Source organism: Eublepharis macularius, chromosome 2, assembly GCF_028583425.1.
Source record: "Eublepharis macularius isolate TG4126 chromosome 2, MPM_Emac_v1.0, whole genome shotgun sequence".
Lineage (NCBI taxonomy): Eukaryota > Metazoa > Chordata > Lepidosauria > Squamata > Eublepharidae > Eublepharis > Eublepharis macularius.
Genome location: NC_072791.1, coordinates 17522314 through 17548786, shown reverse-complemented (window position 1 = coordinate 17548786; position 26473 = coordinate 17522314). Strand labels below are relative to the sequence as shown.

General features: G+C 45.1%; 1 protein-coding gene across 1 annotated transcript; it reads right to left on the bottom strand.

The window, feature by feature from the left end:
• Window positions 1-2792: 2792 nt before the first annotated feature.
• Window positions 2793-26059, bottom strand: GPR132 (G protein-coupled receptor 132). The gene is made up of 2 exons (XM_054972233.1): window positions 25957-26059; window positions 2793-4548 (listed from the first exon to the last, which is right to left on the bottom strand). The coding sequence occupies exon 2, from the start codon at window positions 4485-4487 to the stop codon at window positions 3480-3482; it is 1008 nt and encodes a 335-aa protein (XP_054828208.1). The 5' UTR covers window positions 4488-4548; window positions 25957-26059; the 3' UTR covers window positions 2793-3479.
• Window positions 26060-26473: the final 414 nt, after the last annotated feature.

The following is a 26473-nucleotide window of genomic DNA, read 5'->3' as shown; positions in this document are numbered from 1 at the left end:
TGCTATGAGAAAACACACAATACATTAAAAATCTTAAGAGAGAGAACTTATGAATGATCCATGTGTTATGTCTAGAGCAGAGGTCCCCAACCTTTTTTGTGCCTGTAGCACATTTGGAATTTTGAGAGAGGGTGGCGAGCGCCACACCAAAATGGCTGCCACAGGAACTGGAAGGAAATGAAATACGTCCCTCCTCACACCTCCTAGGAAGGAGGAAAGTCTGAAGGAGAAATGGAACCAAACATGGACTAAGGAAAGGGCAAATGCTTACCAGTCTTTTGATTGAATGAGGGCAACCAGTAGCAAGCCCTGACTTACAAAAGCCTCACCCGCTTTCTGAACAGCCCATTGGGCACCAAGGGTGGGTGCCATGGCACACACGGCGGGTACCGCATTTTATTTTTACTTCATTTATACCCCTCCCTTCTCCCCAATGGGGATCCAAAGCGGTTTTATCTCCATTTTATCTCACAACACTCCTGTGAGGTAGGTTAGGCTGAGAGAGCGTGACTGGCCCAAGGTCACCCAGAGAGCTTCCATGGCAGAGCAAGGAACTGAGCCTGGGTCTAAACTGGGTAAATCTATACCCTCTACAGCTGTTATGGATTGCTAATATTTTAGGAGTTCTTTTCAAAGCAATTTTTTTTAAAAAAAAAAGTTAAAAGGAATCTCCATTTTTCTTAAAAGGAAGGCAGAATTTTGGATCTGAGAAAGCTTCAGTCAGCTTTCCCTCAAAAACCAGGTTTCTAGTTGTGATGATGGGGAATGGCAAGATTCTGCCCCCAAACTGATAATGGGTTCCTTTGTTAAAGAAATATAATTCGTAGTAGTTGTCTATTGTATACCATGCCATTCTGAAGCAATGTTATGTGAGCTAATAAGCCTTAAATGACCATGAGTTACCACCAGTTGCCTATATTGCATTCAATAATTAATCAAATAGTAAGATTAGATACTTGTTATAACAACAGTCATGATCAACCCCAGGGCTTTTTTTCAGCTGGAACGTGGTGGAATGGAGTTCCGGCACCTTTTGGAAATGGCGACCAGCCATGTGACCATTTTATCCGAGGGCAATTTAAACTCCCCCCTTGTTCCAGCTGACCCAAAGTGACATCATTGTGCGGTCCAGGGAGCGTGTGCGCACTTTGTGCACACGTATGTGGTACCAGGGGCACCACTTCCCGCCAAGAGTCGCCCCCTGTGCTGGCAACCCACTGAGTTCCATCACTTCTTTTCCCAGAAAAAAAGCCCTGATCAACTCTATTTTGTTCCCAAGATGAAAAGGTAAATTTCCATTCTTTTCATGAGGGATTCCTGATAAAATAGGCTAGCTTTTGGCGCCCTCTAGGGACCATAGAGATGTTTTGCACCTTCCCCACTAGCTCGGCAGCCCAGTATAAATTTGCGTCCAGAGTCAAAATAGAAGCTTTTTGAAGGCTGCTGGCCTCAAAGACCACATCAGTGTTGCCAAGAACAACACTGCCAGGGATGGAGACTGTCAGCAAGGAAGAAACCCGGCAGTGAAAATGTGAAAAGTGACAAGGGATAGTGCTAAGGCCACCAGCCCCCTTAAGACCACCAGAAAAGCCCTTTTGGATCGGATCAGAGTTCCATCTAATCCAGCGCCCCGTTTCATACAGAGGTCAACCAGTTCCCCTGAAGGGCACAGAGGCTGAGAGCGGGACCACAAGTGACGCCTGACACAGGTTGGACACTTGCCAGCTTCCCTCAAGTTTTGATGGGAAATGTAGGCAGCTTGGCGGAATGTTGGACAAGTGACAGTTGAAAAGTCCATTGGACAGCAGTCGGAGAGCCAAGCTGCAAGACCAGGATGCCTACATTTCTCATCAAAACTTGAGGGAAGCTGACTAGTGTCCAACCGGTGTCGGGTGTCACTTGTGGTCCCGCTCTGAGGCCTTCCCCTGAAGCTGTCTCCTGGTATTTATTGGTTTCCTGCCTCTGAATCTAGAGGTTCCTTTCAGTCACCATGGCTAGAAGCCATTGCTGGACCTATCCCCCACGAGTCTGTCTAATTTCCTCTTAAAACCATGCTATCTATGCGCATGCCCATCACTAAGTCCACTGGCTGTGGATGCCACAATGTGATTACTCATTGAGTAAAGAAGTATTTCCTTTTGTCTGTCGTGAACGTTTTGCCCATCAATTTAAGTGGGTGTCAGTTGAAAAGTCCATTGGACAGCAGTCGGAGAGCCAAGCTGCAAGACCAGGCTGCCTACATTTCCCATCAAAACTTGAGGGAAGCTGACAAGTGTCCAACCTGTGTCACTCGTCACTTGTAGCTTGTGTGTGTGGGCGGAGTGAAGGCAGTTTAAGAGCAGAACCACAAGTGACAAAAGGCACAGGTTGGACACTTGTCTGCTTCCCTCAAGTTTTGATGGGAAATGTAGGCAGCTTGGCGGAATGTTGGACAAGTGACAGTAGAAAAGTCCATTGGACAGCAGTCGGAGAGCCAAGCTGCGAGACCAGGATGCCTACATTTCCCATCAAAACTTGAGGGAAGCTGACAAGTGTCCAATCTGTGCCTTTTGTCACTTGTGGTTCTGCTCTTAGACTGAGAGGGGAGAAAGAACATTCAGTCAGAGGAAAGCTGTGTGCTGCCTGAGCAGTTTAAGCATTTCTGTGAAAAATATTTAGTGAGGAAAAGAGAGGCTAGCTGTGTGCTGCCTGAGTAACTTTAAGCACGTCTGTGAGAAATATTGAGTCAGAGAAAGAGGCTAACTGTGTGTGAAGCCTTAGAAGAGATCTGTGTGAATGAGTTTAAATGAAGTAACTTTAAGAACCGAGAACTACTTTTATGAAACCGAAACGCTTCTTGAAAAAAATAAAAGTTTATTTTGTTTTTGTTATATCCCAGAGTAGCTGTCATGGCTATTTCCCATTCCTATCCTCAGGGCCACATAGAGCCATGAAGGAGCCTGACGCTTAGGCACGTTACAAAAGGGAAAACTTAAATAAAATATCTTGGAATATAATATTCCTGGTGGCAGCAATCTATCCAGAGGGTGTAAGGGAAAGATAAAAGGCAAAATCTACCCTAGAGAAAGAAAGGGTCATAACAGCTTGATTTCAACACATCCCTCCATACACAGAAGGTAACCATCGACTAACGCCGTTGGTTACTCCACCAGCCCCTGGCATTGCGTGGTCTTCTACTTTCACAGCACATCCTGTTTTGTGCATGGATTTGGCCACAAAGCAGGCCATCCTGTTGTAATCCCATTATGCATAACAGCCAGGATTTTCCGAAAGGTTCATTCTCAGTACGTGATGCAATGAGGCCAGCCACAGTGTGCAAGAGGAAAGGGTTGCCCTCCTCCACAAACGAGCAGGGTTTTGCTGAGCGGCCTCCTGGACATAAGAGGAAAGAGGCCCTTCCTGCTAAAGAAGTTGCCCATTTTCCTCTTTTTTCTTTCTTTTTCTTTTACAAACGCAGAGTTCCTTTCAAGAAGGAGATGCTACCTGTCCTCTTTATATCCCAACGAAGGATCCACAGGTGTCTTTTGGGTACTGTCGGGCTTGTTGCTGTCTGTCTTGGATTCATTCAAGAAACGGACCCCGACTGCCCTGAAAGTCCGACATATCTCATGTCTTGCGTTTTCACTAGCCAGAACATAAACAAACGGGTCTGCAACACTGTTCGCAGTGGATAAACACAGGAAGACTGTAAATACGGTGTATGTTTTGTTCTCAAAGGTGCAACTGTTGTCTCGGTCCAAAAAGAAGTGAACAGATCGTATGAGCAGCACAAAATGGTAGGGAGCAAAACAGACCACAAAGATGGAAATAATTGCAATGGCCAGGTACTTCACTTTAGATTTCTGGTGCGGGCTCAGGCTGTAGCTGATTTTAATGCTTTGAAAAATTTTGTAATTCATGAAAATGAGAATTATGAAAGGAACGACGAAGCCAATTAGGAACCGGATGATGCTGAAGACAGCCAGGGAGGGCTTGAGTGGCGTTTCAAAGCAGGTAGTGCTATTTGAGTCCTGGATGTTGTTAAAAAATACAGGGCTATAGACCACTGCAACCACAGCAAAGAGGACAGACGTGACCACCCCGGCGATCTTCTGGCTCCGCAATCCCCTGCTCCGCAAGGCATATACCACTGCCACATAGCGATCGACTGAAATGCAGCACAGGAGAAGAATACTGATGTAGATGTTGCAGAAGAAGATGTATCCGGTCATCTTGCAAGATGTGGGCCCCATAGTCCACTTGTGGTCATTCTGGGTATAGATGATCCAGAGCGGGAGGGTACTCAAGTACATCATCTCACACAGAGAAAGGCCAAACAAGTATATGGCGACAATGTTTCCCCTGTGGATCTGGATAATGGTCAAGAAGGTGGTGATGCAGTTGGCTGGCAGGCCCACGGCAAAGACGACGCTGTACACCCCGACCAGAAGCTGCCTGCTTTCTTCGAAGGGAAGAGTCTGGTTACATGTGGAGTGGTTAGTAGCCATGTTGCTGACGTGGGCAGGCTCACCCAGTGGATGCCTCCCTCATTTGGGTCCCCCTGAAGTTCTAAAAACAAAACAAAGGAAGTTAGAGGCTTTTTTAAAAAATCAAAGTTTGATGGGAAAAGGTATGTCCAGGTCTGTGGTGTGGTAGAGAGTGCTCTCAAGTCATGGCTGACTCATGGCGACCCCTGGTGGAGTTTTCATGGCAAGAGACAAACAGGGGTGGTTTACCATTGGCTGCCTCTGCAACCCTGGTCTTTGTTGGAGGGCTCCCATCCAATTACTAACCAAAGATGAGATTGGGCTTGCCTGGGCTATTCAGGTTACAGCGTCAATTGTACCTAATAATACCTAAAACAGGATCAAATGTATGTCGTAGAAGGAATTGCTTTGCTCATCTTTTTAAAGAATATGTGAACCCAAATTTATAGAGCCCCTTGAATGCCAATCTACTCTATAGAATCAAAGCTATATATTACATGAAAAAATGAGATCCTGCCCTCAAGACATAGCTGACTTACGGCGACCCCTGGTGGGGTTGTCATGGCAAGAGACTAACAGAGGTGGTTTGCCGTTGCCTGCCTCTGCAACTCTGGTCTTTGTTGGAGGTCTCTCATCCAATTACTAACCAAGGCCAACCCTGCTTAGCTTCCGAGATGATGAGATTCAGATCTGTGGAACCTCATGCTAATTTTTGTTTTAATTCTGTCCCCACTCATCCAAAGTCTGTCCTCGCACAATCTGGATTTGGAGGGACTCAAGAATTCTGTATAAATTGGGCAATTGGAGCAAAAGTACATAATGTGTTCATGTGTTTGTAGAATTTCCCAAAAAAGCAATAAAAAACTTATTTCGCCAATGTGTGAATAAATACACTGCCTTGAGTGAGAAATAGGTGTTCCCTTTGGTGATAGCAGAAAAGAAGCATTATTTATCTGCAACCGTCGCATCAGCTGGTTCATGATCATCTTAATTGTTTAAATTATCTCAAGACCTTTGGTCTTCTAAATCTGAACATTTAGTCTCAAGAACAGACAATAAGTAGGGTTGCCAGTTCCAAGTTGGGAAATTCCTGGAGATCTAGGGGGTGGAACCTGGAGAAACCTGGAGAAAGTGGGGTTTGGGGAGGGAAAGGACCTTGGCATGGCATAATTCCACAGAGTTCACCCCCCCCCCAAAGTAGCCATTTTCTCCAGGTGAACTGATCTCTGTGGCCTGGAGACCAGTTGTAATTCCAGGAGATCTCCAGCCACTACCTGGAGGCTGGCAACCCTAACAATAAGCTATGACGCTTTTGCAAAGTTCTTAGCTGACAAAATAACATGAATATGCTCTGATCTGGATGCCAGGTGTAATTTAGATGAGGCAGAACAAATGGCATTGTTTAATGCACGAGGGCTCAGTTTAAGGTTTTGGCTATCACATAAAAAGCCCTTCATGGTCTTTGCCCCTCATATCTATGGGACCACCTCTCTCCCTATGCTATGCCACAGCAGTTTTGCTCATTTTAACAGGGTCTTCTGCAGGAGCCATCCTGCAAACGAGAAAAATCAACAGCTGCCCACACATATGTATTCTCTGTACTGGGCACCGCGCTATAAAATGGCCTGCCTGAAGATGTCAGTAATACTTCCATTCTCCTCGCTTTCTGCAAACTGTGCAAAACCTAATTACTCAGGAGGACTTTCTTACATGGATAAGAGGGTTGTACTGTAAAGGAATGTTTCAAAAAGATGCTTTGATAAGGGATAGGGACTATAGACTATACTACTGTGCACTGGCCATTACTGTAAGTATGTTCCTACTGCGTTGCTTCCCTGTTGTTTAATATGTGATGTCAAATTGCTTATGTTTGTTTTGAAATTGTTTCCATTCCTTACCAGATTTCTAGTTGTTTTTGAATTTCTGCAGCTTATATCCTATTGTATTGTTTATGAATTTTCTCATCATAGAATGGATCATGTAAAGAGGGTCTTAAAGGAAATGGGGGTGCCATGACATCTGATTGTTTTGATGAGCAACTTGTACTCTGGAGGACAAGTGGCTACTGTCAGGACAGAATATGGGGAAACAGAATGGTTTCCAATTGGCAAGGGTGTCAGACAAGGATGCATATTATCTCCCTACCTGTTCAACCTCTATGCAGAGTATATCATAAGGAAAGCTGGATTAGATCTAGAAGAAGGTAGAGTGAAAATTGGTGGGAGGAACATTAACAAATTCAGATATGCAGATGACACCATGTTACTGGCAGAAAATAGTGAAGACTTGAAACAACTACTGATGGTTAAAGGAGAAAGCACCAAAGCAGGATTACATCTGAACATCAAGAAGACAAAGGTAATGACTACTGAGGAGTTACACAATTTTAAAGGTGACAATGAGGAAGTTGAAATTGTCCAAGATTTTCTATTCCTTGGCTCAATCATCATCCAATAGGGAGACTGTAACGAGGAAATCAGAAGGAGATTGAGACTTGGAAGAGCCACTGTGAGGGAGCTAGATAAGATCCTTAAAGCTAAAGATGTCTCTCTGGGAACCAAGATCAAGATAATCCAAAAATTGGTATTCCCCATTATGATGTATGGATATGAAAGTTGGACAGTGAAGAAAGCTGACAGGAAGAAAATGGATTCATTTGAAATGTGGTGCTGGAGGAGAGTTCTGCGGATACTATAGACAGCCAAAAAGATAAATAAGTGAATTCTAGATCAAATCAAGCCCAAATTCTCCTTAGAAGTTAAAATGACAAAACTGAGGCTATCGTACTTTGGTCACATTATGAGAAGACAAGATTGTCTGGAAAAGTCCATAATGCTAGGAAAATTAGAAGGCAATAGGAAAAAAGGAAGACTTAAAACGAGATGGCTTGACTCAATCAAAGAAGCCACGTCCTCCAGTTTGCAGGATCTGAGCAAGTCTGTTAATGATAGGACGTTTTGGAGGTCTTTCATTCATAGGGTCGCCATAGGTTGGAGGCGATTTGACGGCACATAACACACATGGTTTATGGAATGTCCCACCTGTTGATCGTATTGACTTATACTGTGTAATCCACCTTGAGTTTCAGTGAGGCAGACCATAATGAGATGGCTTGACTCAGTAAAAGAAACCATGGCCGTTTCCAGACGGCCCCCCGCCTCGCGAAACGTTGCGCGTCGTCGTGCGTCGTTGCGCAGAAAACGCGAAATATCGCGTTTTCTCGCGCGAGTTTTGCGCGACATCGCGCATCGATATTTCGCGTTTTCTGCGCAACGACGCGCAACGACACGCAACGACACGCAACGTTTCGCGAGGCGGGGGGCCGTCTGGAAACGGCCCATGTCCTCCAGTTTGCAAGATCTGAGCAAGTCTGTTAACGATAGATCGGAGGCAACTTGATGGCACATAACAACAACTAAAGATTACACACAATTTATGAATGTCAAACAGGAAGAGTGCAGGAGTTGCTATGATACGGTGGGCCATCGGGTATTTGTGACCCAATGCTCCTTGGCTCAAGGACATGTTACTCTTCTCATTTCTGTAATCTAGTTTTCACATTTTTTGTGTTGCAGCGTATACTGTTTTTAATGCATCATTTTCTGATTTTGCAATCCAGTCTTATTGGAAAGTTTATTATCTACTGCATGCTGTTCCTATTACATTGCTAAATGAGATCTGCTTTGAGTTTTGGCAAGAAAGGTGGACTATAAATGAAGAAATCAATCAATAAAGCTTAATCAAATCAATCAATAAAGCTCAGCACTGCTTTGGATTCCTTTGCTTTTCCCTGCTAGGATTCAGTCTAACAAAACTTCTGTTGTTGAGCCGATGGCATTTGGCTGGGGTTCTCCTTTGCCAGCCCTTCAGAATTTACCCCCTCCCCGGTCACCCCAGAACCATGTTCTTCACCTAAATTTTTGCTTGTGGACCACCATGTGGACTGCACCCAAAGAGTGGTGGTCAACGGCGTTTCATCAGATTGGAGGGAGGTGTCCAGTGGGGTGCTGCAGGGCTCGGTTTTGGGCCTGGTACTTTTCAATATTTTTATCAATGATCTGGATGAAGGAGTGGAAGGGCTGCTCATTAAATTTGCTGATGATACCAAATTGGGAGGAGTAGGAAACACCCAAGAAGATAGAATTAAAATTCAACAAGACCTGAATACTCTGGAAAAGTGGGAAGCTGTGAATAGGACGCAATTCAACAAAGACAAGTGCACAGTATTACATCTGGGCCACAAAAATGGGAAGCACAAATACTGGATGAGGGATACACTTCTGGGCAGTAGTATATGTGAAAGGGATCTTGGGGTAAGAGTGGAATGTAAACTAAATATGAGCAGTCAGTGTGATGCAGTGGCAAAAAAGGCTAATTCAATCTTGGGTTGTATCAAAGGGGCCATAGTGTCGAAATCGCAGGAGGTCATCATAGCCCCTCTCTATACTGCCTTGGTCAGGCCGCACCTGGAGTATTGTGTGCAGTTCTGGAGGCCTCAATTCAAAAAGGATGTGGACAAAATTGAGAGCGACGAGGATGATCAGGGGTCTGGAGACTGAGCCCTATGAGGAAAGGCTGAGGGCCTTGGGAATGTAGTTTGGAGAAGAGGAGATTGAGGGGGGACATGATTGCTCTCTTTAAATATTTGAAAGGCTGTCATTTGGAGGAGGGCAGGGAGCTGTTCCAGTTGGCAGCAGAGGGTAGGACCCGAAGCAATGGTCTTAAATTACATGCACAAAGGTACCGGCTGGATATTAGGAAAAACTTTTTCATGGTCAGAGTAGTTCAGAAGTGGAATCAGCTGCCTCAGGAGGTGGTGAGCTCCCCTTCACTGGCAATTTTCAAGAGGAGGCTGGATGAATATTTGTCAGGGATGCTTTAGGCTCCTCCTGCATTGGGCAGGGGGTTGGACTAGATGGTCTGTATGGCCCCTTCCAACTCTATGATTCTATGTCTTTCAAGTTGCAGCCTAGAAGGCCTCACCCTCTGGAGGGCTTGAATTTCATAAGAACCTGCGAGTCCTTGCACCATCACCCATTGCAAATTAAATGCGGAAGCTAAGGGCAACAGCTGTCACATGTAGTCAAGCTTTAAGTACTAGAGCCTTGGTTCATGCAAAGTGACCTCTCCCCTCTGCATGCCTGTTTCTCATTTCCTTTTGTCTTTGTTATTTCCTGCTGCCTGTGATGTGTAAAATATCATAGTATCCAGTGGTTTCAAATCTGCGTTTTGCTTCTTGTGCACCCGCCATTCCTTGGCTGCTGCAGAAGCTTCAGTGGGTGTGAGACAGTGGGTGTGAGATGCTCGGGGGCCATCCTCCAGTTGCAAAAACAAGCAAGCAAGACATGGGTGGAAGCGATGATGACTCTCCCTTTTAATAGAATAACCGAGCAATCCTCTGCCGAGTGACTCCAGTCTATATCTACTGAAATCAATAAACTCAGACCAGAGTCATTCATCATAGGTTTGGGCTGTAGGACGATCTTTTAACAGAGTTTGTCAGACTAGAAGAAGGTTTTCTTTTATTAACCATCCTCGTTCTCGTCCTTGCTTGTCTCAGACATGGATCTCCAACTTAGTCTGAGGGTTTGAGTCTCTTCTAGAAGTGCCAAACTCCAGGTGAGGCCAGGAGTTCTCCTGGAATGACAACCGATCTCCAGTAAGCAGATGAGTTCCCCTGGAGGAAATGGCAACTTTGGATTCTAGGACATCATATCCCTGCTGAACTCCCTCTTTGCCCCAAGTTCAAGTCTCCCCGGGCACTGCCCCCAAACCTCCAGGAATTTCACAAGCAGGAGTTGCCAACCTGAGTATTTTCTAGGGGTTTTCTGTTGCTGCCCTGGACACTGCACTGTTGGTTGAGGGTGGAGGAATCTTTGATTATTTCTTCCACCCAGCCAGGAAGGTCAATGTCCATGTCCTTAACAACAACCACAACCAAACCTCCATCACCACCACCACCACCACAGCAGCAGCAGCAACAACAATAACAACATTTGATGTATATACTGCCCTTCAGGACAACAATGCCAACTCAGAGCAGTTTATAAAGTATGTTATTATTATCCTCACAACAATCACCCTGTGAGGTGAGTGGGGCTGAGAGAGCTCTGAGAGAGCTGTGACTGACCCACTAGAGTTTCTGTCAATTCCTAGAGTTACCCACTGTCACTTCTAGATTTTCCCTTGATGTTACATCACCACACCTGTGATACTGCCCTCCACCATGTCTCTGAGCCCAGCCCTTTAACTGGTGGTCAGGCTTGGCTTGGCATCCTTACCTTGAACCCCAATAAACTTCAGAGGAACCCCCACAGTTGAAAAACCAGTGTTCCAGGGCATTGTGCAGTCGTCCCTCCCACTAGAAAGAGGGGACTACACTCAAGTGGTCCATCTCTAGTGGTATATCTACACAACAATATAAACATATTTTATATCTAGAGTGTCAGCCAATGAATTCTGGGAACTGTAGTTTGGTGAGGAGGATGAGAATTCTGTTAAAAAATCCTTCAAAGAACTACAATTTCCAGAATTCCCTGTGTGGGGAGAGAATGACTATTCAACCAGCATTGAGTCTGAGGTATAGATCTGCCCTATCAGGGACTGCCCCAGTTTTCTGGTGTTAGCCCCTGGTAAACCACTATTTGTATTTTGAGGAAATGTTGGGGCTGCCTTAAATAAATCTGGTTTGCCTTTGCTAGATTGGGTTTCTCTCTCCTCTGAGGGCCAAACCAGATAAACTCAATTACCAGGTATGTGGGATTTGGACTGGCAGTGTGAGGGGAATTTTTAAAAAGCCTTTTCCCTGGGCAATCCTAGAAATTTTTAGGGGTGGCCATGGAGTGGTGAAGCGTCACGCCACACTCTAGGAATTTCCCCAAACGAAGACCACAGAGATTGGGGGAATTCCTAAAGCATTGCAAATACAGTGACTGAAAGTGATGCTGTCACAGTCCCCCGCTATTTTCTCCCACTTTAAGAGTGGGGGAGAGATCACAGGGACTGGAGGGTACCTGGTAACCCTACTCGTTCCCAATCTGAAGTTGTTCGAGGGAGCCATATTTGTCCAGTTGGAATAAACAGATTGGTTTATTGGTATCTGTAAGTTTCCTCATTGGGGTTACATAGTCATTCTCCAGACCCTTAGTATGGAACCACTCGCCTCAGAGTCTCACATTACAAAAATGTCCATCACAAAAACTGGGTGTCTGCCCTTTCACCTCAGTTGGAGATGAGATTTGGATAGAGTTGCCAACTCTGCACTGGAAAATTCCTGGAGATTTGGGGGGTGGAGCCTGAGGAGGGTGGAGTTCATCTGGAGATCAATTGTAATTATATGAGCTCACCAGGCCCCACCGGCAGCCTTAGGTTTGGAGGGGAGAGCAGAGAAGTAAAGGGCACAAAAATGGCCCACGACTTCTCTGCTCCAAGTTGCCCCCCTCCAAAATCTCCCCCTTGTTGGAATTTTTTGCATCTTACTTACGTTCAAGTCATGAAAGAGATAAATTGTTATTCTGTTTGTTTAGTCAGATAGCTAGTTAGCATAGGACCACTTAGACCTCGAGCAAAAGTTCCCACCATAGAAAGGGGAGTCATTAGTCTTAATGAAGGAATCTAGGATTGTCTATTGGATGAGCCCGTTTATTGGGGGGCAATTAGGTAGCAACATATACTAAGGTTTTATTGCTCTTTGTCTCTGTCGAGGGGCGGGAAGGCTGTTTTCAGCATCCTCCGCCACCCTGCAGGCCCACAGCCTTCCCGCCCCTCACAAGAGGAGGATTCCATGGGCCCGCAGGGTGGCTGTGCAAGATAAGTGTAGGGCTGGGGCTGGGGCTGGGGCGGGGGGCTGGGGGGGGAGCTGGGGGGCCATTTAAAGGGCCTGCCACTTGCAAACTACAAAACCACCGAAGTCTGTCTACTTATTTCCAATGCACTAATATCAAATGTGCTAATATCAGACTCTGCTAACTTTATTCCCTTTTTAATTGCTCACCTGACAACACCCCTGCATCTCTGCTCCAAGTCCTGCCTGCCAAAAATGCTGCCTTTCCTTAGAAAATCAACCATTAGAATTTTGTTCCATATAGGGATTCTGATAGGGAAATCTAATTGAAGCTGATGTTGTGGGGGGAGGTCATTAAGCATGTACATAGATTTTTATTTGGGGTGTGATTGAAGGTATTGTGGATATGGCAGGTACTAGGAGAGTGGGGTGGCTGAGATGGGAGGTACAGCCTCCATTCGTCTTCTCTTCTTTTCTCTTTTGATTTTTGTTTTTACTTTTAACTTTGTAGTGATGTTTATACCCTCCTTTTCTTCTGGTAGCAGAACTGTTTTTGTAGTAAAGTAGTTTCAAGGAACCAGATGCTGAATGTCAGCCAGTTTGGTGTAGTGGTTAAGAGCAGCAGGACTCTAATTTGGAGAGCCAGGTTTGATTCCCCATTCCTCTGCTTGAAGCCAGCTGAGTGACCTTGGGTCAGTCACAGCTCTCTCAAATCTCTCTCAGCTCCACCTACTTCACAGGGTGATTGTTGTGAGGATAATAATAACACACTTTGTAAACTGCTCTGAGTGGGCGTTAAGTTGTTCTGAAGGGCGGTATGTAAATTGAATGTTGTTATTATTACTACTACCCAGACTTTCATATCTGACAAAGGGAACTTCGATCCTTGAAAGCCTGAAAATCTTAATAGTGCTACTAGATGTAAATCTTGCTGTTCTACCCAGACTTTGGAACAGGAGACTGGAGTTTGGTTGCCCCTCCCAATCCCATTGCCACTACCACAACCTCTCTGCCCTCCTTTAGCCTTGAAGCCAGCTGGAAGAGCAGCGTGAGGTAGGGGTGAAGGATGGAGAGACCCCCCACAGAGAAAAAGGAAGAAAGGGTTGTGAAAAGTAGCAAAAGAAAGAGAAGAAAAGGAAATGAGATATATTCATTGTTTATATGATGAGACAAAGAGGGAAAAGATGTGGAAAGAGGAAATTCACAAGATAGTCGAAAACTTCTATAAACAGCTATATAAAAAAGAGGAGATCCCAGTAGAAATACAAAAAAGATACCTTAAGAAACAAGAATTACCCAAAATATCAGAGGAAGAAAGAAAAAGTCTGAATGACCCTTTTACAGCAATGGAAATAGTAGAAGCAATACAGAAACAAAATAACGGGGAAACTCCCGGTCCAGATGGACTACCTACCAGCAGAATATTATAAAACATTAGAAGAGATTATTATTGTACCATATAAAAATATTATTACTACAGCAGTGGAAGAAACAACTCTACCGGAATCATGGACAGAGGCAACGATTTCATTGATACATAAAGAAGGAACAGAACCGAAAGAAATTAAAAATTATAGACTCATCTCCCTGCTTAACTGTGACTATACAATATTTGCTACAATATTAGCTACAAGGCTGAAAAAAATATTACTTGATAAGATACATCAGGACCGACAGGCTTTCTCCCTAAAAGACAACTAAAAAACAATATTAGAGTTGCTTTAAACCTATTAAAATATGAGGTGCACCCGGAAAAACAGATGGCGATGATATTCTTAGACGCTGAAAAAGCATTTGATAATGTTAATTGGCAATTTTTTGTTGAACAGATGAAAGAAATGGACTTCGGAATGAAATTTATAAAAGGGATTGAAGCTATATACAAGAAACAGAAAGCAAAAATAATTTGGAACAATGACTTGACAGAATCGATCCCAATAGAAAAAATGACAAGACAAGGTTGTCCACTTTCACCATTAATATTTATTTTAATGCAAGAAATACTGGCAAGAGCTGTAAGGAAAGATTCTGTAATAAAGGGAACATTGATTAGAGGACATCACTATAAATTACAAGCATTTGCAGATGATCTACTATTCATATTAGAAGAACCGCTAGAATCAATAGAACAACTAATAAAACAAATAAAAGACTATGGATCGATGGCAGGAATGAAGATTAACTATCAAAAAACAAAAATGATAACGAAAAATATGACCACACAACAAACAATAGAACTGACTAGAATGACAGGATTTCAATTAGAAAAAAAGTAAAATATCTGGGGATATACTTGACATCAAAATGCAGTTCACTAATGAAAGATAATTATATGAAGCTACTACAAGAAATAAAAGGAGACCTGGAGAGATGGAAAAGATTACAACTTTCACTGTTGGGAAGGATTGCAACTATTAAAATGAATATACTACCACGTATAATATTCTTGTATCAAACCATCCTGGTAAGTATTAACAAATCTTACTTTGAAGAATTAAATAGAAGTCTAAGCAAGTTTATCTGGCAAGGGAAAAAACCAAGAATTAAACTGAAAACACTTCAAGGCCTGAAAGAGAACGCAGGCTTTGCGTTACCAGATTGGGAAACTTACTCCCAAGCATGCTGTCTAGTTTGGATAAGAGATTGGATCTTATTGGAAAATTCAAGACTGTTAGCCCTTGAAAGCCATGATCTACAGTTAGGTTGGCATGCATTTATGGGGTATGGGAAAACAGCTGGACATAAATATTTTAAAAACCATTTGATAAGGAAATCCCTTATAACAATATGGGAAAGAATTGCACCACAAATATATGTGAAGACCCCTCAATGGGTCTCCCCACTAGAGGCATTCACACAACCAAATGTAAATATATAAAGAACTGTTAGATGATAAAGGAACATTAAAAACGAAAGAAGAATTGCAAAATCAAGATATTAATTTGGATTGGTGGTCAAGAATACAGATTGAATCTAGATATAATAAAGATTAAAAAATAGGGGGTTTCTATTTAGAACAAAAAGAATTCGAAAAATTGTTATGTGATTCAGAGGAAAAGTTGATCAAGAAAATGTATATCTTCCTAATGCAAATGAAAAAAATGGAGTGGAAAAATGTAAAACACTATGGGTACGGAACTTAGGTAATAATATTGACTCAGCTCAGTGGAATGAGATATGGAAAGTAAATATTAAAATAACGGGAAAGTCTGCTACGTTCAAAGAGAACTTATATAAGATGTTTCATTTTAGTCAGTCTATCTAAAATGTTTTAAAATATGTCAAATAAGCAGGGCTGGCGCCACCGTTGAAATGGTGAGGCGGGGGCCGTAGGTGCCGCGGGGCAAGAGGGAGCACCAGAGGGGGTGCCAGGGGGTGCGCGTCCAGCGCTGCCACCAGCCAGCCCAGTGCCGCTGCACACCCCCGGGCGGGAGCAGCAGCCACGGGCCAGGGACGACAGGTGGCCGGGGTGGTCGCGCGGAGTGCAGGCAGCCTCCTCGTGCCATCCCAGCTCCCCACCAGCGGCACTGCTTGATGATGTCATCATGTGATGACGTCATCGTGCGGTCTGGGGCGTGCATGCATGCAGCGCACACATGAGACTTGCCTCCAGCGCAAGAAACCCTAGTGCCGGAGCTGCAAATAAGTGCTGGAAATGTAAAAAATGTATAGGGACATTCTTTCATATGTGGTGGTCCTGTAAAGAGGTGCATAAATATTGGATAATGGTATACAAACTAATACAAACTATTTTGCAGATACCAATTCCGCTCAAAACAGAAACTTTTTTTATTAAACTGTATGCCAGATATGAGCAAAGAGCAAAAACATTTCATAATTCATGTAGTAACGGCAGCTAGAATTTTACTAACGTCTTACTGAAAACAACAGAGAATTCCACAGCAAGAAGAGCTAATAGAGAAAGTAATGGAAACTGTGGAAATGGACAAATCAACTTCACTAATGAAAGGACAAATGGAAGAAGACTTTTCTGCACCATGGGATCCCTTCTACAAATGGATGACAAACAAATACAATGACTAAATGTAATGTAATATTAAGGGTAATATATGATACAATGTAACTCACAGGTAAAGATGTAGTAGGATGAAATACAGGAGGTGAAGAACTAGATAATGGATATAGGCAAGCATAATGATAACTATCTCATGTTTGTTTCATGTATTCGTGAAAAATAATAAAAAATATTTTTTTAAAAAAGGAAGGGATGTGAAGAAGACAAAGCAACAAAGAGACGGGAAGAATCGGAAGGAAGAACCTGAAACAGCCAGGAAAAAGTGTGGAAGGGATCAGGCAGTAGGGCAGCCAGTTGGCACCAAGAAACATATTGGTTGGAGTTATGATGCTCTTGGACTCTATGCTGGGATTGCTAACTTAATTTAAGAAGCAGCCATACTGGTCAACTATTATGTGCACGTTTGCAGATTCTCTTTCTCGAGAAGGGAAGTGGGTTCCTTTTTTATTGTAAAAAGGGGATCTAAGAACTGGCGTCTCATGTTATTACTCTATGAAAGAGGATATTGGTATCAGGGAAATTTGTGATATGCAACTCAGTTCTCAGCAAAATGCCCTCTTCGACCTCTCTTGGACCTTAAAGCTGCAGGAATCTTTCTCATACACCCTCAAAAAGGACTTTCCAAGCCATGTGCCAGGAAAGAACTGGCTAATAAGTAGACATGGGCACGAACAGAAAAAAAAACGAACATGGTGTTGGTTGTTCGTTGCTATCCACGAACAACGAACAATGAACATTGACGAACATGACCTGTTCATGAACATGTTCGTTGTTCGTTGTTCGTGGGGGCCAGCAGGCTCTCCTCCAGCCATCAAGATCCCTACCACGCCACTCCCAGAAACCCTACCTGAGCAGGCAGCAGGAAATGTACCAATAAAAAATAATAGCTTGGCCCCAGAGCCTGGCAGCAGCCCTGGAACCTGAAGAGGTAGATCCCTATCCCACCACACACACACAAAATTGAAGCTCCAATACACTCTCCCTGTCTTTCTCTCAAAATGCCAACAGCAACTGTCTCTCCCTCACTGTCTGCAAAACCAGAGCTGGGAGCCCCCCTCCCCTCTGCTCTTTGCTTCCTTGTAACAAATTTGGAGCTCCACACTTGAAAGGAAGACCTGCCTATCAAGCTAAATTGGGCATAGATTGGGGTTTCCAGGGCAACAGCAGGAGTCCAGACAGAGTTCAGGCAGTCCCTGCCTCTGGTTGCCAAGGGAATTGATTGCAGGTGCCAGACTGTCTGGCTTGACGAACAGCAACGAACGAGGCTTGCAACGACCACCTGTTTGTTTAGAATGGGGCCTCACGAACAGCTTGTTCGCGAACAGCTGATTGGGCTGTTCCTGGCTTTTTTTAGTTCATATTGCTGTTTGTGCCCATCTCTACTAATAAGTAATGAGAAATGCATGAGTTCAGTCATTACAGTCTCCTTTGAGGCCCCAACCCAAACCCTGGTCCGCAGAGGAAGCTGCTATCTGGACATTTCTGTTTGGTTCTCAGGGCCTGTTCTTCAGCTATGCTACCTGAGCGATGGTTAGGGACGCTTTGATGAAGAGCTCTCTCTAGCCATCAGCTGCCTGGAAGGTGGCTGGTTGCTGCTAGCCAGGTCCAAGGGAGTCCTTGGCTTAGGCCTAACTGGAGGTAGCACTGAACCAGGAGGGGATGGGTGGCTCTCACTGGGGGCAATAAAATACCTGGAACTGGGAGGGTTGCCAGCTCTAGGTTGGGAAATATCTGGAGATTTGGGGAGGGTTGCCAGCTCTAGGTTGGGAAATATCTGGAGATTTGGGGAGGGTTGCCAGCTCTAGGTTGGGAAATATCTGGAGATTTGGGGAGGGTTGCCAGCTCTAGGTTGGGAAATATCTGGGAGTGGAGCCTGGAAAGGATTTGGGGAGGAGAGGGACCCCAACAAGATATAATGCCATAGAGTTCATCCCCCAAAGCAGCCAGTTTCTCCGGGGGAACTGATCACTACGGCTTGGAGATCAGTTGTAATTCTGGGAGATCTCTAGCCACCCCCTGCCGGCTGGCAACCCTAGGAGCTGGTCTAGATCTTTCCATTCACAAAGCATGCCCAGAGCAGTAACTCATGGAGAAACATGGGCTGGGTTCCTCCGTCTGCAAATAACTGTTCTTTCATACCCCAAGACTGCGTTCGAACATCACGAAGCATCGCTGTTTCTTTAAGCCCCGTTTTGTGCAACAGGTAGAGGTTCATTTTCCAGATTGGTTTGGGTTTCAACCTCAGCTGGTCTGCTTTTGGCCTCCTCAGAAAGAACAACTTGCACAGAAGGCCAAGTGGCCACAAATAAGGTTACTCAATGAACTGAAGTATGCGGATTTAACAAACCACAATATATACAAGCTGTGCAGTTTCTCTCCATTAAATCTATTGTTGAGCTGCTTGTGCATGGGTTGCAATTTGAGCCTGGCAGGAGGGGGGGGGGCAGCGGAACAGGACATGGTGTGTATGTGTGAAGTTAGCAGCCTCACCAATGTCACGATGTCACTTCTCGGTTGTACCCAGAAATGACAATGGTAGTTCTAGGAATCGCCACAACTCTATAGTAAAACTCTGAGGTGATTCTTAGAGCTACCACTATCACTTTCAGGTTGTACCCAGGCCAGAGACTAAATTTATTCTGCCCCTAGGGTGTCAGGTCCGTATACTCTCCCAGTGGGAGGGCGGGGGACCTGGCATTTACCTTGTGCTGGCAGGGTTTGTCTTTGCACACGTGCAAAGTGCACATGCACACTGACACCTGCACAATGATGTCACTCTCAGAAGTCATGCCGGCCATGAGAGCGCTCCCATGTTCCGTGCAGGGCCAATTTGGTGCATTTGGGGCCCAAATCGTCCCCAAATGAAGCGCAGGAGCGCTCTTGCTGCTGATGCGATGATGTCACTTCTGGGACTGGTGTCGCACCCCTGAGAGCATGCTCCTGGAGTGCCTGCTGGTGGCGGGTGACCTCTAGGGGTTTGTCACCTCCTGCTGATCACTGGCAGATCGTCTGGCAAAGGTGCAAACCCCCGAGAGTTTGCTCGCCATTGGCGCGTGCCTGGAAACCTTATCTACCATTCCACCACTTTGAGCCACAGTTTCCAATTACTCCCAGATCAAATCCCCAAGAGTGGGCCCACCGTAAATGGGCAACTGGTAAACCTAAGACTGCAGCATGCAGGTTTGTAGCCAGCCGACCCCTGGCAACCAGTGGGAAGCTCAAGGAGGTAAATCTCCATTGCTCCAATGGCGTGACATCAGTTCCAATGTGATCCCTGAAGTCATGTCATTGCATCAGGGAGATGCTCTAGGATTCCCCTGAAACTCTATGATAAAAGTTTCAGTGGAATCCTAGAGCATCTCCCTGATGCGATAACATCATTTCTGGGTTTGTGCTGTAAGTGATGTCACACCATTGAAGAAACAGATATTTTCACTGCAGTTTCCCCCTACCACCCTACTAAGCAGTAGTGGGGATCAGGGGCTGCTGGGCAGAAGGTCTCCCTCCGTAGCAGCAGACCTGGCAGCCCTAATGCAGGGAAAGGTAGCTTAAGCTTTCCTCTTCTTGTACTATTTTCCCAAGCTGAAAAGGTTCCAGGGAGCTACTGTTTGCCCCACTGGGCAGGGCTGGATCTAGGGTTGCCGGTGCCCAGGACAATCCTAGTCCAACCCCTTGCGAGCGCTCACAGTGCGGGCGTGCTCCCGGTGCAGCGTGATGACATCACTTCTGTGATGTCATCACACAGAGCGGAGTGTGCCGCCTGTGCAGTGCGCCGGCAGAGGCAGCGTGTGGGGCTGGGAAGTTGCCCGTGCCATTCGCCTCACCACAGGACAGGGGGCGGCAAGCCACCCCCTGTCCTGCGGGGCAGGTGAATTGTGCAGGCAGCCTTGCAGCCCCCCGCACTGCCTTTTGCCTACCCTGCAGGACAGGAGGCACGTGGCAAGCCGGCCTCCCCCTGTCCTGCGGGGCAGGTGAAAGGCAGCGCAGGAGGCTGGGAGGCTGCCTGCGCTGCCGCCCGCGTGCTCCCGGCAGCTGGCAGCTGCTCCTGGCACCCCCTCCCTGGCGGCGCCGGAGGCAGACTACCCCCTGCCCCCCCTCGATCCGGCCCTGCCACTGGGGAAACTTACATGTAACTCTAATCGGAATTCGGCCCTGCATGTCAAACCACTAAATTCCAATAATGGGATTCCCAGCATTCATTTGGTCATATGTATCTATCTGATACATTTAACTGGAAATTCCGAGGATTGAATCTGGGATTTCTGCATACAAAGCAGACTCTCACCCACTGAACCATGAAGCTCTGTTTTGTCATTGTTATGAAGAGAAGCAGTTTAGGGAGGCTGTAATTTTAAGTGAAGAGGCAGCTCTGGAAGTGCTTAACCATCTCCTGGCTCATTGCTTTGGAATTGTCCCATCTAGCTGTTCCCCTCGCCTGATCTGCAGGGTCCCAGAGTTATATTTTACTTTGTAGATGTTTGAGTGTTGTGGGGTGTGGAAATCAGGCTTAGATCAGTTGAAGCGTTGAGAGACTGACCCAAAAAGGAAACCACATTGGGGCGAGGTGTGCCAGTGCTGTGTGAGATGTGTAGCGGAGTGAAGCTGCAAGTATGTGGGTCAGTGTTTGGCAAGAAGCCACGAGAAGAAGGCAGAAGAACACAAAACCATCAGAAGAGAAAGAGTATGAAGAACAATTTCTTTGGTCAGACTAACTAACTGGATTATTGACAGGTCACAATTATCTGTTTATTCACCTCATCTACATTAAATATTTAGCATTCTATGAGCTATGTAATAAATCAGTTTGATATTTGCTACCAACAAGCTGTGACCTGTGAAGAATCACATAATGGGGGTGGGAATGATAAATAATCTGGGAATCCTCTCCCACCCTTGAGTCTTTCCTTTCTGGGGAATTGATCATGTGCTTTGTGCCCTCTTTTCCCTTTTAACTGACATTCAGCTCCCTCAATATTCCGTCTCTTCCGGGACATATTAAGTCCTTCTCAGGCCTTCCGTCCCGTCCCGTCCCATCCCGCCTCGTCCCCGTCCTGTCCTGTCCCGTCCCGTCCTTTTAAAATTTGATTCATAAGGCTATATTTTTTCAATATGCCTGGGGAGCCCCCCCCCCCCCGGCATATGTAGTTTCATCTACCTTTATCTGTGGGTGGCCTGTTTTGTGGCTTTTATTAATTTGTTCTCATTGACTTATGGCCCTCTTTGCCTCTTCTTGGTGACCAAAAAAACTGTGAATCTCGGTGACCAAAAAAACTGTGAATCACTTGAGCCCTTTTGAGCCTTAACAGTGACACATTGTCGACTGCTTTCCATTTAGTCTAGATGACTCCAGAGAGATGAAACTATTGAAACACAATTAAATATAGCTTCTCTCCAGTGGTTTGCACTTGTTCAGGTTTTTAAAACAACTGCAGACTGCTGAAAACATAATATGCAGCTGTTTTTCAGTCATTCTTGCCTGCAAGCTAGCAAGGCCAGTGGACTGGAGGAAGTGTTTTTCTACCAGTTCCTCTCACAGCAAGGTACTTCCTCTGGTAACTGGTGTAATGTTTATAGGGCACTGAAGATTGAGACGCAGAACAACTGTGAGGGAGCTAGAGAAGATCCTTAAAGATAAAGATGTCTCCCTGGAAACCAAGATCAAGATAACCCAAACTATGGTATTCCCCATTGCCATGTATGGATGTGAAAGTTGGATGTGAAGAGAGTTGACAGGAAGAAAATGGATTTATTTGAAATGTGGTGCTGGAGGAGAGTTTTGTGGATACAACAGATGGCCAAAAAGACAAATAAATGGGTACTAGATCAAATCAAGCCTGAATTCTTCCTAGAAGCTAAAATGACTAGATTAAGGCTATTGTGCTTTGGTCACATTATGAGAAGACAAGATTCTCTGGAACAGTCAATAATGTTGGGAAAAGTGGAAGGCAGTAGGAAAACAGGAAGACTCCAAGCGAGATGGTTTGACTCAATAAAGGAAGCCATGTCCTCCAGTTTGCAGGATCTGAGCAAGTCTGTTAATGATAGGATGTTTGAAGGTCTCTCATTCATAGGTTCCCCATAGGTCGGAGGCGACTTGATGGTGCATAACAAAACACAACTGTTGCAAATGAAGAATCATTTCCACAAGAGAGGAATACTTTTAGAGTACAGACAGCCTTCAAGAGCAGCCTAACAAAGAGCACATTGCAGTAATCTAATCTAGATGTTAGCAGGTCATGCACCATAGTGGCAAGATCTTTCCCACCCAGGAAGGGCCACACCTGGCTCACCAGCCAAACCTGGTGAAAGGCACACCTGGCCACTGCTGCTACCTCTTTATCCAAGTGGATGCCTGGGTTCAGCAGTACTCTCAAGTCCCATCACCAGGCCTGAAACCAGATTAGAATAGATCCAAACAATCTACTTCATTCAGTACTCCCTGGAGCTGGCTAGTCACCACCACTTGTTCAGTCACTTTGCTCAGGAATGGTGCATTTGAGAGTGGACGGTGGTTATTCAACTCTAGGGTCCGGAGTAGGCTGCAGGGAGGAGTCATTACTGGAGATGTAATGTCAGTGCCGATATGCTGACATATTCTGGCTCTAGCATTTGGCAATAAGCCCATGGTTTAATCGTAAAGTTTTGACAGAAGGCTAGAGCGTTGCTGGTGACATGCTGATGTCACTTCCAGTCATGCCGGAAGTGATGTCAGCACATCTGTACACTGGCAGTCATCCCCTCCATTTTTCTCCCACTGTTTCGCTGAGTGGTGGTGGGAAGGCCCTGTTGGGGCAGATCTCCTACCCCCAGCACAAACATGAGAACCCTCACAGAGGGAGAAAGATGAATCTCCCTGGGAAGGGAGTTCCATAGTTAATCATGCGTGGCCTGTAGAAAAAAATGACTTACAGTGGAGACTTACATCTTTCTAAGTGCATGGACTTCAATAGAAGGGTGTAACTCTACTTAGGATTGCACTGTTAATTACTCTGTGTGGTTGCCTGGATATGATTATTATTCAACACAGGCGACCCAGGTGGGGACAACTTACAAGTCTGCCATAGATGCTCCTTCGTTCTTTTCAGACAACACTAAGTAGATGCAACAGGTACCAGTACACCTGAATTTCTTGAAGGGACGTGGGAATTTGTTAATGCCCATTTTTTTAAAAAAAACATGTCAAGCACTTATGGCTAAGAAAGGAAACAGAGACTGGGCTTACAAAGTAGAGAGGTGAGGAGCCAGTCAACAAGGAAAAGGGTATACGGAAAATTTGTGCTGTGCTGTCTAGCCAGGGCCGTTTTCTACATGAGAAGTGAAAATCTAAAAGTCCTAAACATGGTGTTGCTATTGCTGCCTACTCTTTAGGACACCAAAAAAGAACAAGGGTGGGTTGACTGTTGTGTCTGGGGGAGGAGAGGAAAATACCAGGAAAGACGTCTTCCGATTTTTAATCAAATGGGCAAAGGGGGAAAAAAAGACGAAGGTGTAAAATGAAACCAAACGACCCTTTTGCTTGATATGATATGAACCCAAAAAACATCGTTGTAGTATTGATGCAGGCATCGTACGAGGCTGTGGTTTATTTTTGCTCGGTTTGTAAAATCAGGATTTGACTTGCAGATGATTATTCAAATCGTGGTGGGCGTTGGCACACGCTGGTTTCATCATCTTTTCTCTAGCCGGGCATCTCGGTAGGCAGGAATGCGTGAGAACAGAGCTGGGAAACACCCCACAGCTAAGACAGGATGTCCCAGTTTGTTTGTCATCTGAAAGTTAAGACTAAGCGTGGCTCATAAACTGACTTCAAACTGTAGTTTCAGATCTAAGCATGAGAGGCCCTAACTGAACGCAGTGCAGTGGATTAAGTTCGAAGGACCTTGCCAACCATAGTGAGTTTCACTAAAACCATGCTTCTACTTGACGTCTAAACTGTGTCATAGGCTTGGCTTAGACATCATAAATAAATAAATAAAACAAATTATCATAGAATCATAGAGTTGGAAGGGGCCATACAGACTATCTAGTCCAACCCCCTGCCCAGTGCAGGATCAGCCTAAAGCATCCCTGACAAATATTCATCAAGCCTCTTCTTGAAAACTGCCAGTGAAGGGGAGCTCACCACCTCCCTAGGCAGCTGATTCCACTTTTGAACTACTCTGACAGTGAAAAAGTTCTTCCTAATATCCAGCTGGTACCTTTGTGCATGTAATTTAAGCCCATTGCTTCGGGTCCTACCCTCTGCTGCCTACCCTCTGCTCCCTGCCCTCCTCCAAATGACAGTCTTTCATATACTTAAAGAGAGCAATCATGTCCCCCTTCAATCTCCTCTTCTCCAAACTAAACATTCCCAAGGCCCTCAGCCTTTCCTCGTGGGGCTCAGTCTCCAGACCCCGATCATCCTCGTCGCTCTCCTCTGCACCCTCTTGATTTTGTCCACATCCTTTTTGAAGTGAGGCCTCCAGAACTGCACACAATACTCCAGGTGCGACCTGACCAAGGCAGTATAGAGAGGGGCTATGATGACCTCCTGCGATTTCGATGCTATGGCCCCTTTGAATTATACAAAGCCATGGTTTAATTAAACTAAATATGATGACTAGGAGCATCCAAACCTAGGCTGCTTCTCTAACGATGCTTAATTATGGTCTCTAAATCAGGACCTGAGAGTTACAGAACCCAAAAGAACGAAAAGTCTAATTGGGTCCAATGATGCACGAGAGGATTATGGGAAGCCTCTCCACATCAAGTGGCACAGGGGAAAAGGAAAACAATCTAGTAGTAAAGCAGTCCGATCTGATGATATCTGGATTCTATGGATCAACAGGGGAGCAGCTTACACAAGTAAAACATTCACACATTAGTTTCCTACAGAAATCCGGGTGATAAAGATTGCTCGCAAGCCGTGAGTTGAAAAAGTTAACATGCACGAACCCTGAAAATGTCAACATGTTCAACTTGACACCCTTTCCCCCTGGAATCCTATTTTTCCACCCTAGATTTTGCAGCAAATATAGTTCAGCTTGAAGAACCCATGGTTGGATGCAGAACATAGTTTATAAGAGAGAGTTCATAGAATCATAGGGTTGGAAGGGATCCCCAGGGTCATCTAGTCCAACCCCCTGCACAGTGCAGGAAATTCACAACTACCTCCCCACCCGACACACCCCCAGTGACCATTACTCCATGTCTAGAAGATGGCAAAACACCAGGCAGGATTCCTAGCCAAACTGGCCTGGGGAAAATTGCCTCCTGACCCCAAAGTGGCGATTGGCATTACCCTGGGCATGTCAGAAGGGGCTACGAGAACTATGTACTGATGTAACCCTTCCTGGAGTTGGGTGATATTCTAACAGAAACACAATCTCCTTCATGTCCGTTTGTTTGGTCTAGTCAAATACCCTCTGCTGGTTGTTCCTCCCCGCCCCACTGCCTGAAACTATTGTAAACTCTTTAAAATTTTGTTTATCAAAGTTGATCGTAGCTTGGGGCGTGCACATTACAGACAATGACACTTTTATCACTGTACTGACTCTTGGGGAAAAGGAAAGCTATCCTCCGTCTGCAGTTGCTGTCTTCCATCAAGTGGCAGATCCTAATTCAAACCCCAGTGGAGCATCACTAATAAACATGGAGAAAACATTCACACTAAAAACGAAGCATCAATTTACCTCTGGAATAAGCAACTCCGGACTTCTAAACCCGCTTGCTGCTGGCGTGCCTTGAAGGCTTCGAAGTAACGTCCGCTGAAAACTGCTGCTGTGAGCCGACTTGCTCAGCGTGTATGAAACAACAGCCAGGAAGTCACTGTTAGTTGTGTGTTAGCTAAGCTCACTCTCCAAACAAAGGAAAAGGAAAAAAGAAAAAAAAAGCCCTGCGCAACAACTAATTCGACTGTTTCATCACCATACATCTTGGTCGAGCAGCGGAGAGGTTAGATGGCTACAGAAATGACTGACGGCCTTTCCACTCAGTCAAAACAGCACATTTCAATCACATGCTATACTTACAGGGAAATCCTAAGCAGAGTGACTCCAGTCTAAGCCCACTAAAATCAATGGGCATAGACTGGAGTAACTCTGCTTGGGATCTCAGTGTAGTATTTCCCAAATGAGGCACCCCTCTCCTCAATTCTGAACTTAATATGCTTTCCAGGGGCCAGTCTGGGATTTCCTGATGTGGCATTTA